The sequence below is a fragment of the Anoplophora glabripennis genome, unplaced genomic scaffold (assembly GCF_000390285.2).
Source record: "Anoplophora glabripennis isolate ALB-LARVAE unplaced genomic scaffold, Agla_2.0 scaffold772, whole genome shotgun sequence".
Lineage (NCBI taxonomy): Eukaryota > Metazoa > Arthropoda > Insecta > Coleoptera > Cerambycidae > Anoplophora > Anoplophora glabripennis.
In genome coordinates this window covers 57,663-76,728 of record NW_019416848.1, presented here as the reverse complement: position 1 = coordinate 76,728, position 19,066 = coordinate 57,663, and the positions used below count along the sequence as shown (strand labels likewise).

At 34.8% G+C, this 19,066-nt stretch overlaps 1 protein-coding gene across 1 annotated transcript; it reads right to left on the bottom strand.

Moving 5' to 3' along the window:
* Window positions 1–1,318: 1,318 nt before the first annotated feature.
* Window positions 1,319–12,752, bottom strand: LOC108914443 (chloride channel protein 2). The gene is made up of 13 exons (XM_018720265.1): window positions 12,671–12,752; window positions 9,804–9,930; window positions 9,606–9,749; window positions 7,246–7,374; window positions 6,901–7,191; window positions 6,174–6,384; window positions 4,778–4,879; window positions 4,458–4,692; window positions 2,993–3,116; window positions 2,671–2,940; window positions 2,250–2,614; window positions 2,071–2,184; window positions 1,319–1,938 (listed from the first exon to the last, which is right to left on the bottom strand). Exons 1-13 carry the CDS (start codon window positions 12,731–12,733, stop codon window positions 1,567–1,569), a joined length of 2,547 nt encoding a protein of 848 aa, XP_018575781.1. The 5' UTR covers window positions 12,734–12,752; the 3' UTR covers window positions 1,319–1,566.
* Between the last annotated feature and the right edge of the window lie 6,314 nt (window positions 12,753–19,066).

The following is a 19,066-nucleotide window of genomic DNA, read 5'->3' as shown; positions in this document are numbered from 1 at the left end:
CTTTTCACAGCACTTAACAATTAACGTAACTAACAATATAAATACAGAGGAAAAACACCATTTTGTTGTTTATTGTCACAAAAAAGGAAGCGGACGCTAATATTCAAATGTTTTTGAAGTAAACAAATCGAGTGTTCTGAAGTTAGCCACCAAAGTTGATAGACCAATAGGAAGCAACTTATGGAAAAATAGCAAATCACCAAACGCTTGTTTCCATAAAATTAAAGAATGGTGTAAAATATTGTTGTTTTATTAGATTTTTATATAAAATTACAGGCAAAAACTTTAATAGGATTTAGTAGATATCGAAAACATTAAAAATTGCTAAATTAATGACAGGAAATTGGCAAAATTATAGGAACGTTTCCAAAAACGCATGTTTTTGGAAACGTTCGGTCTCCAAACGCTCGTTTGCACATTTATCAAACGTTCCGTAATGTAATGTAAGAGGGCACTGATGGGAAAATAAGACGTCACGTGAGAACAATTTACTTACAGATTCGTTGGTTGGTTACACAACAATATAACAAAAGTTGGCGTTGTGTTTGCTGAAATAAACTAAAAAAAATGGGGTTATGTAAGAAAATCGACTCTGGCACTTTATTAACCAATAAAATTCAATGCATAGCTTCAAAAAAAGATTTATTTCTAGTTTTATACAGTAAAATAGTACGTTTTGAGAATTATAGATTTTTCAACTTGTGAAATGAAATAAATAGATAAAATATAACTAAAATAGACTTCTAGCTTGTGTCATACGAAAGGCTTTGTTCCTATTTCCTAATAAAAGTTATAAAAGTGAAAAAGACAAGAGTATTTAAGAAAAAGATCACAATATTGGACGGAAACGTTGCAGTTTAAGACTTATACAGGGTGTCCGGAAGCGAATGGACCGTATTTCAAGGCTCATTTGAAAATAATCCAATTTAAATCAAGTTATCTGAGTACAGTCCGTTGCTTCTTTAAAAAGTTATTGACCTCCAACGAACTTTTTCTTAGTTAATTTTTTTAAGATAACTCCTTGAGTTTTAAAGATATTTCAATGAGATTTGAAATGGAAAAGTTTTTGAAGTGGCTGGATATGAATATGAACTTATTTTTTACCTAAAACATAGAAATCGCTAAGATGACTGAAAACTGATGACTGTAAAAATATTAAATCCATTTTTCTCTGAAACGGTACATTTTAACGAAAAATTACAGTTCAAGAAAACACTATACATTTTTAAAATTTGTATCGACAAAAAATATTGCAAATAAACAAAAAAAACAGTTTAATGTGGTCTTAGAAACCTTTTGATTTAAAAATAAGCTCATATTCAAATTCTCTGCATCAAATTTCCATAAAATATCTTTAAAAGTGAGTTATTTAAAAAAAATGACAATTTCTACTCAAAATAAGCAAATAACTAAGATGGATATTTTACTTCAAGGATACCCCGTATGTATATTATTCCCTACAAAGCAACCTTAACACTAATTATAGTACGATAGACGGCATAGACTGGAACACGCAATTTTTTTGAGGTAATTAAGAGGCCATACGGTAATTTTTTGTTTATTCGATCAAGCCGGTCCGCCCCCGGGATCCATGGATGTCGTTCTCGCCAAAATTGGCGTTTGCGCGAGCATGGGCAGCGGCGAAGCGGGCGCCCTCAGCGGCTTCTTCGGCGGCTTGCCGCTGTTGGCTTCTTCGATGGCTTTCCTCAATTCCTCGAGAGTAACCACCCCCACCAACTTTCCTATGGAAGTGACGTACGCGAAATTTATAGCCAACATGGAAAATATGGAATGGACCTTCAGCAAGGAGGTCCTTTCTACCAGTTGGAAGGGCGCTGGGTCTATTCTGACAGTGGCAAAGTCCACTTGGTCCTTCATCTGTTGGTCCTCCCACTCCATCTGCTTTTCCATTGGTAAGTCGCAAACGCGGATGACGGACTGAAATCGGGAAACTGTTACTTCCTCGAACGACAGTGAAAAAAAATATTAAAAGGGGTGGAAGAGAGGCCGGATTACTAAAGGAAGGAAAGGATTTTGATGTGTTTGAAGTTTGAAGTGGAATGTACTCACCACTTCCAGATGAGTGGTAGATGCACTTTTCCCTCCTGACATTGGAGACTTTGGTGACGTCGATGGCTTTTTCCTGTCAATCCCCCACTTTTCGAATATTAGCTCGCGTTTCGACTGCAAAAAATGCACACACAAGAGATCAACATTGCCACCAACAATCCGCATTCCTATAACCTCACCTTTTTCTTCTTTTCCTCAAATTCAGAGTCGCTAGAATCATCGATATGAGCAATACTTTCTTTCGTCTTCGTTGAAGGGCCTGCTTCTTTGTCTTTGTCTTCCTCTTCCTTGTGTATTCCAATAGACGGACTCGGTAACACTTGTCTACGCCTGGCAATACCTATTTTCCTGTCTATCAACCATACCAGTTCCTCCCTGGGCACGGAACCCAACAGCGTCATGTTCTGAGGATGATCCACCAAAGGAAACACCTTATGCTTTCGGTTGGTCAGGAGGAGATTCTTCAGTTCGGCGTAGGTCATGCCCAGGAAGGCAAACTTCACGTTTTTAACCATAAAATCTTCCACGTAGACCTCGTAAATGGCTGCAAACAGTCGGCAGTGAACCAACCTTTGACCTAAATACCAAGCAACCACTCACCGCTCGTGCTGGGCAGCAGATCCGGCAGATACGGCAACTTGTTGGAGATGATTACCAAGTCGTATATGCTGGGAGTCAGCACCCTGGCTATCCCGTTTGATATGAGCACTGATATTAGTACGGGTATAACGTGCGTGATCTGGGACGTCATTTCGAACAATATCACGCAGACCGACATGGTGTGGGTGACCGCCCCAGCGAACGACGCCGCCCCCACCGTGGCGTACGCACCTGGCATGATCTGTGTGATTACTCCCTTATACCGCACACCTGAAAGTGTAGATCGAGTATTAAGGAAAAATCGTGTGTCATTGTGACTTGCCTAGAGGGAACCAGAGGTGCATCAGTTCTCCTGCAATTCTTCCAAGCGCTGCCCCCGCCCTGAACACGGGGATGAAGCTACCACATGGGATGGGCATGGACGACGCTAGTATCGAAAATATGAACTAAAAATAATAATTAGTCAATAAATGTTTGTTATTTCGTATTGGGAACAGATAAGTTGGCGACGTTTAATGTTGGGCGCCAACAATATGGCGTCATGTTAGGTCTTGGACTCCTTAGGCCTTGTTCAGTCTGCATTTATTTGAAAATGGTAACAAAAGTGTGAAATGATGTAAATTTTGCAGACAAGTTTATACTCCAGGCCCAAAATAATAAGCAGTAACCCATAAATAATTCAAATCTCAATTTTTGCTACTTCTCAATCCGATAAAATAATTTTGTGTATTCTCTGCATGTAAACTTTAATGTGAAGTTTACTGGGAACGTTCTATTGTTACAAGAGCCTATCTTTACAAAAAGAAAGACGACTGAAGCTGCATGGTTGGACTTTTTGAAATCCTGTCCCGCCTCAGTTCCCAGCTGAGGCGTGTTAATACGTGTCATAAGCGTGCCAATGGGATCGACAGTCAAGAGCATTCGACGAACACAAAACTCAGATGTATAGGTGAGTAATGCTGTGGAAATAACCAGTGTCTTAAGAAAAAGTATATGTCAGAATGTTTATCAATAGTGTCTATAGAGACTAGGTTAGGTCAGGTTAGATTTTCCTATGGGTAAAACGTAGGAAAAAGTTCTAAATAGTAAAAATTATTCCATTAAAGTTACTTCTGGTCTACGTCTCATAGGAAAACGCACAACAGATCGTAGTTAAACAGCAGATAGGCGGGAATTTGCAATCTCTCTGGGTTTTTCTTTTTGGTGTAAAATTTTCCGAGAGATATTTGCCCCCTCAATGATTTGGGCGAAATCCCGCCTATGGATAAGTGAAGAATGATCTTCAAGTATTGGGAAGATTGATATATCAACAGTAGGCCTAAAAAAAGATTTTAGAATAATTTTCTATGGGAAAGGATGTTGATTAATAATTACAAGTATCGGAACTGAATGTAGATTTTTGTATAATGACTTGCATGTGTTCAAGTCACGACGAAATAAGATTACCATGAGGATATAGACAGCGCGGCATTTGAAAATAGTCCCCATCCATTTTGCCTCACGTCGAAACTGGTGCAACGATTGTCATAGATAATGAGCCTTACCATAGTCAATGAATAGAAAAATTGCCGCCAATATCTGCATATAGAAAAGGAGCAAATCATGGAATGGTTGAAAGAAAAATAAGAACATGATGTTAATGTAAAATTAAAGCTGATCGACTTCTAATCTGCGCAATATAAAGATGTAGCACAAACCAAAGTTTGTTGTTTCAAATTAAACAGTTCTAACCACCGCCTACTATTTTGGACCTGGAGTATACGACGATATTCATACGCGGTGCCCACCTGGTAACAAATGTACACCACCAGACTGGTATAAATCCCGGACCACTCCGTGGACCAATGGGAGACGACCTGCGTCTGGGTGACCGTCAGGTTCTCTTTGGTCCAGGTGAAGTTGCTGAACAGCTCGATGACTTGGGTCCCGGGAGCGATCTGGGCCGCCATGAACTGGCCAATGCCCGGAGGCCAGGTGACCGTCGATACCAGCAGAACAATGAAACCGGGACAGATGAAGCGGCTGGAACATAATTCTTTGGTTTGTGCGGGAGAAGTGCGGGACTGGGTAATTTCGAAATGTACGTCAAAGGAGGGCGTATACTTACTTGAATTTCTGTATTTTGTTGATAAATTTGGTGCGGTTGTACCACTGGCTGAAGCACTGTTTGCACCAAATGTAAAACGAACCGCTCAGCCCACATATCACACTGGAAATCACCGAATGGTTAGCGTTTTGGTAAGATGCATTGGAAGCGGTCGCAAAGCGGTTGCTGCGTTAGAAAAGTGTTAGTAGCAGGCATAAAGCAAGAAAAAAAAATGATAAAACGTGTTAGAACTATACGAGGACGAATTGTTACAGTATAAATATACTGTAATATACAGGGTGTTTAAATTACTTTATCTTAGCACCTGTGAGCAAAACGTGTACGTTATTTAGACTTGAAAATACTGAGACCTACATTTAATAATCTTACGATTTGAAACTTTTTTTTAATAATAATATACAGGGTGTTCCTTTAAAATAACAAAGTTATGTAGCACCCACGCGAAATGGAACATCCTGTAAAGCTAAAAATATTTTCCTTACATGGCCCACACGATTCCAGGCAACTTTTATTAAAACCATTTTTTTTATAAATTTTACAGTTGCAGAGTTACAGAAGAATCCCTCTTAGGTGTTCCACCCCTGTATGTAATTAATACTCTTTTTGCGAAAAAAAACTGGGAATAAAACAAATTAAATTTAAAATGAATATTAATTATTTTTTTAACAGTAAACTTGTTGGGAACCGCTGGACTTGGCAAAGTTGCAATTCATCGATGGATATGTATGGGTGTCCAAAAAGTAACGCAGGATTTTAATTGTGCGCCATTTTCATACCAAAGAGCGCTATGATGGTTGAGCGAGTGAAGATTCACCTGCGGAGAGTGTGTAGCTGAGACTGCGCAAATTACGTGGAATTTGCGGTAAAAGGAACAAACAGGTTCGGTTCAGCGGTAAATATTGCTGTTTCGTTTTAAAAATATTAATAACTCAGCTAATATTGTAAATTTAAAAAAAAATACCTTCAAGAGATTCATTTATAGCGCGAATTACACCCACAGTTAAAATATATGTACACATTTTAGATTATTTTTGTTTTGAAAAGTGTATATAGTTTCTAGTATGAGTATTTTATTTAGCTCACAATTTTTTTTATATAACCCCAACTAATGCTGTGTTATTGTAATTGTATAATTATTTTATTATCGAAGATAACATTTGGTATATAAAGCCTTTATTACATGGTAAGCTAATATCTTTTTATTAGCAATAATTATTGTTTATTGATCCACCTACAATTTTTTTTATAGCAGATTATGAGAAGTAGGCCTGTAAAAAATGCAAAAACAGTCCAGCAAAGTAAATCACTCTTATATTAAACGCAGACAAAGATATTGCATAGAAAATGTATTTTTTTAATGAAAGTTCTTATATCTAGATTAAAAATTTTCACTTACCCTAAAATGGCAAAGGATATCAATTCGAAAGGATCGTACGGAAAATCCACGAAGAAGCTAGTCGGGAACACCACTTTAATAGTGTCAACGCCATCTATCCAAACCAGCAGGAGTCTGTAGGTGGTAGCACCCCAAACCGCAGCGAAAAAACCTCTCCAGTAGTTCCTAACAGCGTAGTAAGCTGTCGTGATCTCCACACTGAAAAGCACACCTAAAACAAAAAAGAATCATTTGTCTACGCCGCCACCGGGCAGCTCCCGTTGTATGTACACGCTTGTCACTACACTTTTTTGCTGTTTTATGAAATGACAATAAAAAATAAACAAAAATACTTAATCTGCAAGATTTGAAATAGATTTTAAACCCATTTCAAATTTTTAATAAAAAGTATGTGTAACTATTTTTTTAAAGTACTGTGTTTAGTTTGTGAATCTCACTCTCAATCACCCGAGACATTGACTTACTTTAAGTGAACTACATAATATCAATCCGTCTGATGTGATATGACAACACGGTGAAAAAACATCATAGGCAGGGAAAAAATAAACTATACTACAAATAAATAACTCGAGACAATAACACAGAGCCGTCGGGTCAACCCAGTCGAACGGTATGACGTCACAAAAGCTCTGCTGAGGCGTCGCCATCTAGTACTTTAATTTCTAAGTTCGACTGGTTACCAACTGTGTAGTACATATAAACAAGCTAATATTTCTCCACCACTTACCCCCAATCGGCGCGTTGAAAGTGCACGCCACCCCCACGGCCCAGGCCGCCCCCAGCATTTCGATCTTCTTGCTCTCGTTGATGAACACCTGGTTGAAGGTGGACAGGGCGTTGCTCATCTTCGTCACGATGATGCTAGACATGTGGATGAGCGGCCCTTCCTTGCCCAGAGGCATGCCGCTGCCTATGGTGGCGGTGATGCCCAGCCATTTCGCTATGAGGATTTTGTACGTCAGAAATTCCTTCATGAACACGCCCCTCAGGCTGGTTTTTATCTGGGGTATGCCGGAACCTGCGGTGGTTGACGATTAAGATAAGTTCTCATTTTTTTAAAAAGTTGTCATACCTGCAGCTTGCGGTGCCACTAGGTGGGTGAGGCCCACGTCCCATAGGATTAAACAGAAGGGCAAACAGATCCAGGCTACCCACTTGGAGAACATGTTCTCAGCCAGCTCTGTATAGAGCCACATCCGACCTGCAACGATATAATGTAACGGTTTTTTTTCCTGTGGAATCTAGTGGTTCAGTAAGAATCTATAGGAATCAATAAGAATCTAACTGTGTTCCAATGTGAGTCTAATAGAGGGTATGAGTACAATAAAAATCTCAGTGAACTACCTAGCGACATACTCGACCTATAACACTCCTACTAAGAGTCTATTCGAGATCGATAAGAATCTATTAAACTCAATGTAAATCTAATCGGGATCCGGCAAAGTACAATAAGAATCTAGGATACAATGTGAATCTAAGCTTTAATACAAATATATTTAGGTGGTAATATTAATCTAGAGTTTAAGTGAGCCGGTTTTGTGTAGAAGCACATTCGATCTGTAGCAATATTCCTATTTCGCAAAATAGTTAAATATTCTGGAACTAAACTGGAATATATCTGGAATCTAATAATAAGAATCTATACTGAATCGATAAAAAACTAACATGTGCTTAATGTGAATCTAATCGAGGTCCGGCAGTACGACAAGAATCTAGGATACAATGTGAATCTAATCTAAGTTTCAACGAATTGGAATTCGTTAAGGTACAATATGAAACTGATTTTAGTTGGAAAGTAATAAGAATCTAAGTATAATGTAATACAAGATTCTTCGTATTTCTCAAAATGTATTCCAGATTCATTAGTGTAATAAGAATCTAATCAGGAACAATAAGAATCTGACCATGAGGTGTACTCTTACATCTAATCGAGATTCGAAATACAATATGAATCTAAGAATAATTGTGAATCTTATTGAGGCACAGTAAGAATCTATATGGGGTAGAATAAGAATCTATCGGAATCAATAAGAATCTAACTGTGATCCAATGTGAGTCTAATAGAAAATCTGAGTACAATACAAATCTATAAATAAGTGTGAATCTGATAGGGGTGTAATAAAAATCTCAGTGAAATACCTAGCACCATACTCGACCTGTAATATTTCTACTTACCAAAATAGTTAAATATTCTGAAAATAAACCGAAACTATTAGAAATCTAATATTCTAATAATAGTCTATTCGGGATCGTGATTCTATTAAACTCAATGCGAATCTAATCGGGATCCGGTAAAGTAAAATGTGAATATAAGCTTTAATATAAATATATTTAGGTGGCAATAATATCTAATCTAGAGTTTAAGTGAGCCAGTTTTGTGTAGAAATACATTTGATCTGCAGTAATATTCCTATTTCTCAAAATAGTTAAATATTCTGGAACTAAACTGGAATATATCTGGAATCTAATAATAAGAATCTATACGGAATCGATAAGAATCTAACATGTGAATCTAAAAGAGGTCTGGCAAAGTACAGTAAGAATCTAGGATACAATGTGAATCTAAGTTTCAATGGGAATCTAAAGTGAGGTCAGACAGTTCTGTATAAAGTCACATAAGAATACATATTCAACCAGAATCAACTTAATGTAATAATATTCGTATTTCTCAAAATAGAATCTAATCTATCTATCTAGATTCTATCTCAGTAAGAATCTAATCGGAACTAATAGAAATCTGATATAAGCGTAATGTAATACAATATGTAATACAATGTAATGTAATACAAGATTTTTCGTATTTCTCAACATGTATTCCAGATTGATTAATCTAATAAGAATCTAATCAGAAGCAATAAGAATCTGACCATATGTCTAATTGAGGTCCGAAATACAATATGACTAAGAATAATTGTGAATCTAATTGAAGCACAGTAAGAGTCTATATGGGGTCGAATAAGAATCTAATAGGTAAAAATAAAATCTAAGTAACCAACTGTTTGTATTGCGAACATCTGGAGAAAACAGCATGTCTCGAACATTTTATAAGTAATTATCAACTTGAATTTTTTTAAGGACACAAAGTTAAACAATTTTCGTAATATACTTGCAGTCATAAATATTTTTGAATATGACCATATTTTTTTATTTTTGCAACACATAAATAATTAGATGTAAGGTATTAGTATGCGACTGAATTGTAAATTGCGAAATATGCCCAGATATCAAGCAATGTGTCAAATAAGTGATCAGTTGTCATGTGATCCGTGTACTGATTCCATAATGTGTTTGCTCGCTTGAATTTTAAGTGGTCTTTTACATTCATACGTACAATTAGTTCATAATTAATTAGCTCTGCCACTTGGTAATTGAAAGCTCTAAATATATCTCTCGGAGTAGTAATTGAAAATAAACGTAGAAATAAATTTGTACCTGTCGTACACATTTGGATCCCCTTGTCCACCGTGTAACTGATGATGGCCACGAAAATTCCTAGAAACGCTAGGAAGACCCAGTCGTCGCCTAATTTTGAAAACGTTTTGCTCCATACCGTCCAGAATAACCGGGTATACTTTCCTGAAAAAAAAAGTAAGAAATGGTCGATCTATAAAACATATGTCCACGACATACCTTGATATACTTCTAATTCTTTTTGTCTACGTTTTGCTTCTTCCTTTTCTCTTCTAAATTCCTCCTCCCGCTGCTTCCTTATTTGCGAATGAAGCTGCTGGATTGATTTAGTGTAGTTGTACCTTGTCTGAAAAAAGAATAATAGCTAGTAGCCGAATTTTCTTAAAGCACCAGCAAAAATACCGACCACGTGTATAAATAACAAAAGAGTACAATTTATTTGTTTATAATAGACATGAAGATTTCAGTGATTTCAGTGATTTATCACGAATTAGCTGCATTAAAAATTCATAGGCGTCATTAAAAAAATTGTTGTCTATGTTTTAACCAGTTAGTGTGTACTTAGCAGTTAACAGTGACTTCTTAAATGCCAATAAATTAGTGACGTCGTCAACCTTCACGAAGAACAATAGATCATAATTACACCAAAAATTCGTACCGATTCGTTAATTAATAAATATTTACATGAATTTTCGGTTTTTAGGAAACGGTATTGTCGAAATATTCGATGAGGTAATGTTTATCTTAAAATTTGTCACTACCAGTTATAAATTAAACTAATTGCACAATAAAAAATTGAATAATTCAATAGGAAAGGGAACATAATATCGAAATTAACATTCTAACAGAAATGTCATTATTCTTTATGTCTCAAAGAATAAATATCTATCTATCTATCTATCTATTCCTTTTATTTGACTTCTCTGATTAGTGATTAGTTACAGTGTACTTTTGAAAATAACATAGCTTAGCCCTTGGCCACCTCGGAGTCCAGATTTGACCACTATGGATTTTTATTTGTAGGGATATTTGAAACGAGAAGTGTATTCGGAAATAACGTAGAATTATTGAAAATAAAATATAAGACAGAATACAGAATTGCCATATTTCACTAAAGATGATATAGAAAATTTTACAAGAATTTGAAAAAATTTTAGAACTGTATGTATGTATATTTGAATTTTTTTAATATAAAAGTCCAATTTGAAATTATCTACTATGTTATAAGTGTAAATAATTCTTTGATACAGATTATGTGAAATTAAAAATAAGGCCATCTCGTTCCTCAACTATATTACATTTTTTGAACATCCTGAATGTCAAAATCTGAATTTTTCTATTCTAACACAACCAATATTTATTATTAAGAATAAAATTATTAATATAAAAGTCAAATTTGAAATTATTTACTTTGTTTTAAGTGCAAACAATTCATTGATATAGATTGTGTGAAATTAAAAATAAGGCGATCTCGCTCCTCAACTATATTATATTTTTTTAACATACTGAAGGTCAAAATGTAAACTTTTCTATTCTAATAAACGAACATCAGCAATATTTTATTTTAAAAATAGAATTATTAACATGAAAGTCCAATTTGCAATTATCTACTTTGTTTTAAGCGCAAACAATTCTTTGATATAGATTGTGTGAAATTAAAAATAAGGCCATCTCGCTCCTCAACTATATTATATTTTTTGAACATCCTGAATGTCAAAATATAAATTTTTCTATTCTAACAAACAAACATCACCAATATTTTATTATTAAAAATAGAATTATTAACAAAAAATTCAATTTGATATTATCAACTATGTTTTAAATGAAAACAATTCTTTGATATAGATTGTGTGAAATTAAAAATAAGGCCATTTCACTGTTTAACTATTTCACGTTTTTTTGGACATCCTGAATCCCAAAATCTAAATTTTTCTATTCTAACAAACGAACAGTACCAATATTTATTATTAAAAATGAAATTATTAACATAAAAGTCTAATTTGAAATGATCTACTTTGTTTTAAGTGCAAACAATTCATTGATATAGATTGTGTGAAATTAAAAATAAGGCCATCTCGCTCCTCAACTATATTATATTTTTTGAACATCCTGAATGTCAAAATATAAATTTTTCTATAGGTCAATTTTTTATATTAACAAACAAACATCGCTGAAAAATGCTGTAAATTTTTAATCCAAAGTAGTAGGTACCGTTAAAAAAAGTACTGATTTTGAAAACAACGTAGAATTATTGGAAATAAAATTGAAGACAATGTTGTTAATATTTCACTAAAAATAAAAATGCAATTTGAAATGTTATAGTATGTTTTTAGTGCAAACAATTCTTTGACATAGACAGTGTGAAATTAAAAATAAGACGATCTCGCTCCTCAACTATATTATATTTTTTGAACATCCTGAAGCTCAAAATCTAAATTTTTCTATTCTAACAAACGAGCATCACTAATATTTATTATTAAAAATAGAATTATTAACATAAAAATTCAATTTGAAATTATCTACTATGTTATATAAGTGCAAATAATTCTTTGATATAGATTGTGTGAAATTAAAAATAAGTCCATCTCACTGTTGAACTATTTTATATTTTTTGGACATCCTGAAGGAAGAATCTATTTTTTTTTATGTTAACAAACAAACATCACTGAAAAATGTTTACACAATCCAAAGTAGTACCGTTAAAAAAAGTGCTGATTTGGAAACCACGTTGAATTATTGAAAAAATAACATTGATGACATTTCACTAAAAATAAAAGTGCAATTTGAAATTTTATAGTATGTTTTAAGTGCAAACGATTCTTTAACATAGACAGTGTGAAATTAAAAATAGTGCCATCTCGCTATTTTACATTTTTTAACGTCCTGAAAATTAAAATCTAAATTTTTCTACGCTGACAAGCGAACATTGCCGAAAAGCGCTGAAAATTTTAAGTCCAGAGTGGTACCGTTAAGAAAAATTACCAAGTAACGAAATCGAATCTAAACCCTCATAAAGACGCCTTGGAAAACCAAGAACCAACCGTCGCCGTCGTTCGCGAGAACGGAACAAAAAACATTCGAAATACCTGCACTGGAGAGTAGCGGGAGTCGTAGAAGTTCCCGACGCTGAGGGTACTGCGAAAGCTCATCTCGAGGACTCTTCTCACCGGCCAGACATCCCAGCACACTGAATGGGAACCTCGAAATTCTAGCCGCACGTTGTGTATAAAAAGGCAATTAGTGTACGCAATATGGAGAGATGTACACTGAATGCTAAACTAATATTTGCCAACAATAAAAGGACATAAAACTATTGCCGCGTTGCAATCTGGGGTATTTGCAACTTTTGTTAGCCGGCAACAGCTTAAATTGGTCGGAAGTTAAGATTATGGGAAACTCGCACGCTCGAAAATTCGAACAGTGTAAAAAACCAAGAAGAAATAGACATTCTTTGTATCAAACTGTACCTGGCACTTGCAAATAGTAAAATGGGGTAATATGGCGTCTTATTCTTATATGGCTATTATTTTATGACTTAAAATGGGGAGGGGATTGGGTAATATCTAATGAAAGAATGCAGAATCACACTAATGACCGAAAATGTCATATTAACAAAGCTTGGGGGTAATATGTCTACAGATTTTGAGGAATATGACAATATATTCTTAATAAGACTAATTTTATGTTGTAAAATATAATAACTTCTATTAATTTTCATACAGTACCGTAGAAATCATGTATGACCAATCTTTACTACCAATAAAATAATCATTAAATATCAACTAAAGTGAAATTGCCATATCACAGGAGCTTGGGGGTAAAATGATGACAGATGTTGGGAAATATGACAGTATGTAGCTCTGAAGAGATATAAATTGGGATAATATTAACTAGCCCAAAATTTACATATAATTGAAACTGTCATATGTCAAAGCCCTGGGGTAATATGACCACAGATTTTGAGGAATATGGCAACCTGTTCTTAATGGCACTATAATGTATAAAAGAGTCTTCAGTAATTTTCATGCAGAACCGTAGACTTTTAGAATTTTGTACTATCAACAAAATAACCATTAAAGATTGATTAGTAAGCCAAATTGTTTTATTATAGAGACTTGGGGGTAATATGACCCCATGTATTGGGGAATATGGCAGTATGCACTTCTGAAGTGATGTAAACTCCATTGTTTTAGACATTTGTACGAAAGAGCTTTACCACCAACAAGGAATTTTAAGTGAATCAAATTGCCATATTAGTTTGAGGGTAAACTGACTATAGATGTTGGGGAATATGGCAATATGTAGTTCTAATTAATGAATAACCACAATGAAATAAAAGATTATGAGAAACTTGGTTTTGATTTAAAAAGGTCTTTGAGATGCATGTTTGTCTCATTGATTATTCGCCTGTTACAAAAACAATAAAAAATAAATAAACCTTCTCCAGACTAAACTATACCCAGGTATTTATAAAGAGGAAACTTCTTAATATTGCTATAATTTTATGACCTAAGCTCTATGGTTGGGTAGTTATACCGAATTAATGTCAATGTAGACATTTGAACGAAAAAATGTATGACCAATCTTTACTACCAACAAAAAAATAACAGAAATTTTCAACTGACTCAAATTGTTATATTATCGAAGCTTTGGTGTAAAGTGACCATAAGTAGTGAGGAATATGACAATATGTAGCTTTGATTATGAACAACTATTAAAATAGTAAAACTATTGAACCTCAGTTGAAATTAACATTATGGTTAACTTGGTTCTAATTAAAAGAGATCTTTAAGATATACCCTCGACTCATTGATTGTTGAACCGTTCAAAAAAAAAAATAAAGAAAACCCGTCTCTACAAAAACCTGTATCTAGGTTTTTATAAAGAGCAAATTGGGGTAATATGACAAGTCATTCTTAATATTGTTATAATTTTATGACCTACTGTAAAAGGCGGTGACAACAAATTAATAGCAATGTCGTGGATTTTTGGCGTTTGAACGAAGAAAATAATGACCAATCTTTACTACTAACAAAATAGACAATAATAAATTTTAGACCGAGATAAATTGTAATATTGTCGAAGTTTATGGGTAAAATGACCCTAAATAGTGGGACATTTATGGCAATATGTATTTCTGATTAATGAACAATCACAGTGAAATAAAAATAATGATGTGTAAGTATTGAAGCGCAGTTAAAGTTATATGAATCTTGGTTCTATTTTAATATAATATGATTAATATTCATTAATTGAAATAATTATAAATTTTTACTACACATAACAAAATAACCAGTGCAAATTTACTGGTGAGTCAAATTACCATATTGTGGGTAGACGTTTAAACTTTCGAAGTCCAATTAAGTTAAAATTATGAGAAACGTAATTCTAATTTAAAAAGATCTCTGATCTGATACATGTTTTGATCTTCTCTTCACCAAACTTATTTATAAAGCGCGAACTGGGGTAATATGTAACTTGTTTTTTGATGTCGCTATAATTTTATGACCTCAAGTTATCGAAAAAAACGAATGACCAGTATTTATGACCAACAAAATGACAATTAACAACTGCAATTAATTTAAAATAAGCGCACAAAAGTATAGCAAACCATTTAACAAGGAAAAACGTATAGGTAGGTATGTTTTAAAATATACAGGGTGTGGCGTGTATAATCTATAATAATTAAACTACAGCTTCCTGATGATATTTAATAGAAAAGTCTTATACGAAAAAGATGTATCTTCGCGTTTTTTTTTTTTTGTAAATTAAAGTTCATTTATTCAACGAAAATGAAGGCCAACCCTGTTTTATTTATTAAAAACATTGGAAATGTTTTTAATAAATAACGACCCGAGATGCAACCTTATAATTTAAGTCGGTCTAATCTAATACTAGTAATACTAAAAAACGGTTAAGTTACATTGTCAAAAAATTTGTGTAGTCAACTGATTTTGTATTTGTATTGAATTCATTATTCACTTAATTATTAAATATTAAGCATCGTCCATCGACCCATCAGTGTTAAAAAGTGAAAGATTCCAGACAAAAGTTTTTATTTTCGTAATTCCACGATAATGACAGTGTAATTTTTATAAAGAAGTAAAAAATAAGAATAGCGTGCCGATTCCATTAAGAACGAGATTCTTATTTCTTACTCTGCTTAATTTTTTAGTTTGTGACCAAACTAGTTTTACAATGACCCGAGAAAACAATGCATTTACTATTTCCGAACGTGTCGATATGGTGTTAGTGTATGGTGCAGCCGGAGAAAATGCACTCGCGGCGACTAGGTTGTACCGGGAACGATGGCCACAACGTCACCCCCATGTGCAAATACAATCCTACAGTGCGTTCAGCGGCTGCGAGATACGGGAAGTGTTATTCCTCGAGGAGAGGGACGTGGTCAGCAAGTGAAGCTTAATGTTGAAGAGGCAGTGTTGGAAAATCTTGACGAAGACCCCACAATTAGTACTCGACGACTCGCACAGCAAGTTGGAACCTCATCTCGTACCGTATATCGCGTTTTAAGGCGCCAGCTATTGCATTCCTATCATCTGCAACCAGTTCAACAAATTTTACCCCCGGATTGTGATCAACGAATGCGTTTTTACAGATTTACGGCAATGTGCCCATCAAATAGACTTTCCTGCTTATGTTTGTGTAACAGATGAGGCAGCATTTACTCTTGATGAAGTGAATTTCCATAATATGCACATATGGGTCGATGAAAATCCTCACAGGATTGAGAAAACTAATTTTTAACATCGGTTCTCGGTAAATGTTTGGGCTGACATAGTAGCCTATGTACTAGTGGGTCTCTATTTCTTTGAAAGACGACTAAATGAATCAACATATGCGGACTTTTTAGACCGGTTGCCTGAAGTATTCTAGAAGTAACAACACATTTGAATGAAATGTTTCCTCAGCGATGGATTGGACGCTTTGGTCCTGTGCTGTGTCCACCTCGGTCACCCGATCTAACTCCAATGGACTTTTATCTTTGGAGTCACTTGAAGTCATTGGTTCAATTGCTACGGTGGAAGAATTGCGAAACCGTATACTTGAAGCTGTTGACACAATTAGGGGAATAACTGGAATTTGGGAAAATATTCGCCAAAATTGAGTGCATCGGTGCCACGCGCTAATGGAGACCAATATCAACATTTTCTCTAGAAATGGTAAGTTTTATTGCATTTTGTTTCATATTTTAATGGAGTTTGTTTAGTGCACGCAGTTGGCTGATTGACAGATGCTTAAAATATTTTGATCCATAATTGAACTTTAACTTACGAAAAAAAAAACGCAAAAATGGAACTTTTTCGTTTACGACTTTTCTATTACAAATATCGTTAGGAAGCTGTAGTTTAATTTTTATTGATTATATATCAAAACAAATAAGTAGATGACTATGACATAAAGGGTAAAGAAGACCACTTTGGTGGTAATATATTACAATTCGTTGCATACAATCCCATGCAGTAGCATATTGACTTTGTAGTCTTGAAAATGATGCTATGACAATAATCAGAAAATCATTTAAAACATTAATACGACAAATTACGACAATTTAATAAGACAATACTTGAAAATTGTTAATCATTATCAACTCTCTGGTCTGCTAGTGTGACCTATTTTTAAAAGAAATATTTACCAAGCGTTTATCTGATGGGCCAAGGATGACAACTACTGTAATTACTAGAGTAACCAGTGATGTACAGGGTGAGCTACTGTAAGTGTCACCCTCCCCTCTCGGTTTTTATTTTTCATGATAAAAGAAAAATGTAAGAAAATATGTTACAAGAAACAATATAGAGCATCATAATACGAAGTTTTTTTCAAATATGTATACAGGGAGTTAAAATAGAGTGTAAAATATTTAAGGAGGTAATCGTATGAACCAAAATAAGCAGAAAAGTCTTAATAAACATGGGTCCGCAAAGTAACGGTTGCGGAGATATGGAATGTTTTATGTTTTTTAGCCCCTTTTTTTATTTTGCAAAAACGTTGTGTATTTTCTTATAATAGTTGGTTGATGTTTAGTGAAATAAACAGTACGTATTTGACAGTTGTTCTCAGTGCACAAGTTTTCTTTCGCTATGGCTGGTTACTCTAACGCAGAATTAACAGACATGCATTTCATGTATGGTCGTGCTAATGGGAACGCCACCGAAGCGCGACGTCTTTATGTTGACGCTTATCCAAATCGCCAGATTCCTTCACAACGCATGTTTGGAAGAATTCACCAAAGATTGCGTGATACCGGTTCCTTGAGCAAACAGTGCCATTTATCCGGAAGACCAAGGTCGGTATCCACTCCTAGAGCAGAAGAAGAAATTCTAGCACTGGTAGAGCAGAATCCAGGTACGAGTGTGCGGAGAATATCAGCCGAGGTAGGAATTAGTGGTCCTCTTGTTTGGAGAATCCTTCACGAGCAACTGCTTTATCCATACCATGTGCAACGAGTACAGGCCTTAAATCCAATAAATGATCATCAAGCACGTTTGGTTTTTTGCCGCTGGTTTCTACGTCATGATGCTGAAGACCCTCGTTTTCTTGCAAACATTCTTTTTACTGATGAGGCCGGGTTCACAAGAAATGGAGTGTTTAATTTTCACAATACGCATATTTGGGCCGACGAAAATCCTCATGCTCTAATAGAATCTGGACATCAGGCACGTTTTTCATTAAACATTTGGATGGGTATTGTAGGTGACAGGTTTCTAGGTCCTGTTGTTTTACCAAACCGATTAACAGGCGCTGCTTACCTCAACTTTCTGCAGAACACACTGTATGAGTTTTTGGAAGACATTCCTTTGAATCAGAGGCAACAAATGTGGTTCCAGCATGATGGTGCTCCAGCTCATTTTTCCATGGCCGTTAGAGAGCATTTACACCAAACTTTTCCACATAGATGGGTAGGAAGGGCCGGACCTGTTTTATGGCCTCCAAGATCGCCTGATCTGAACCCTCTAGATTTCTTTGTTTGGGGATATTTGAAGACATTAGTGTATGGTACTCCTGTAAATAGCCTGGAAGAGCTGCAGCTACGGATTAATCAAAAGTGTCAAGAAATCCAAACCAAGGAGGGTGTTTTCGAAAGAGTTCGAATATCGTTGAGACGAAGATGTCGTGCCTGCTTGGAAATGGACGGAGGGCACTTTGAACATCTTCTGTAACTTTGTTTTTTGTTTGTTAAAAGATTCCTTTGTCGGTTTATTCCTAATAAAATAAAATGTTTGAAAAACGAATAGTGGTCCATATCTCCGCAACCGTTACTTTGCGGACCCATGTTTATTAAGACTTTTCTGCTTATTTTGGTTCATACTATTACCTCCTGAAATATTTTACAATCTTTTTTTAACATGTATATTTACATAGTTGGACTAAATTATTTCTTAAGATTGCAGCTATATCTTGAAAATAACTCTAAGAATTTTTCAGAGGGAATTAATTTTAAAATTATTTCATGTTAATCTACT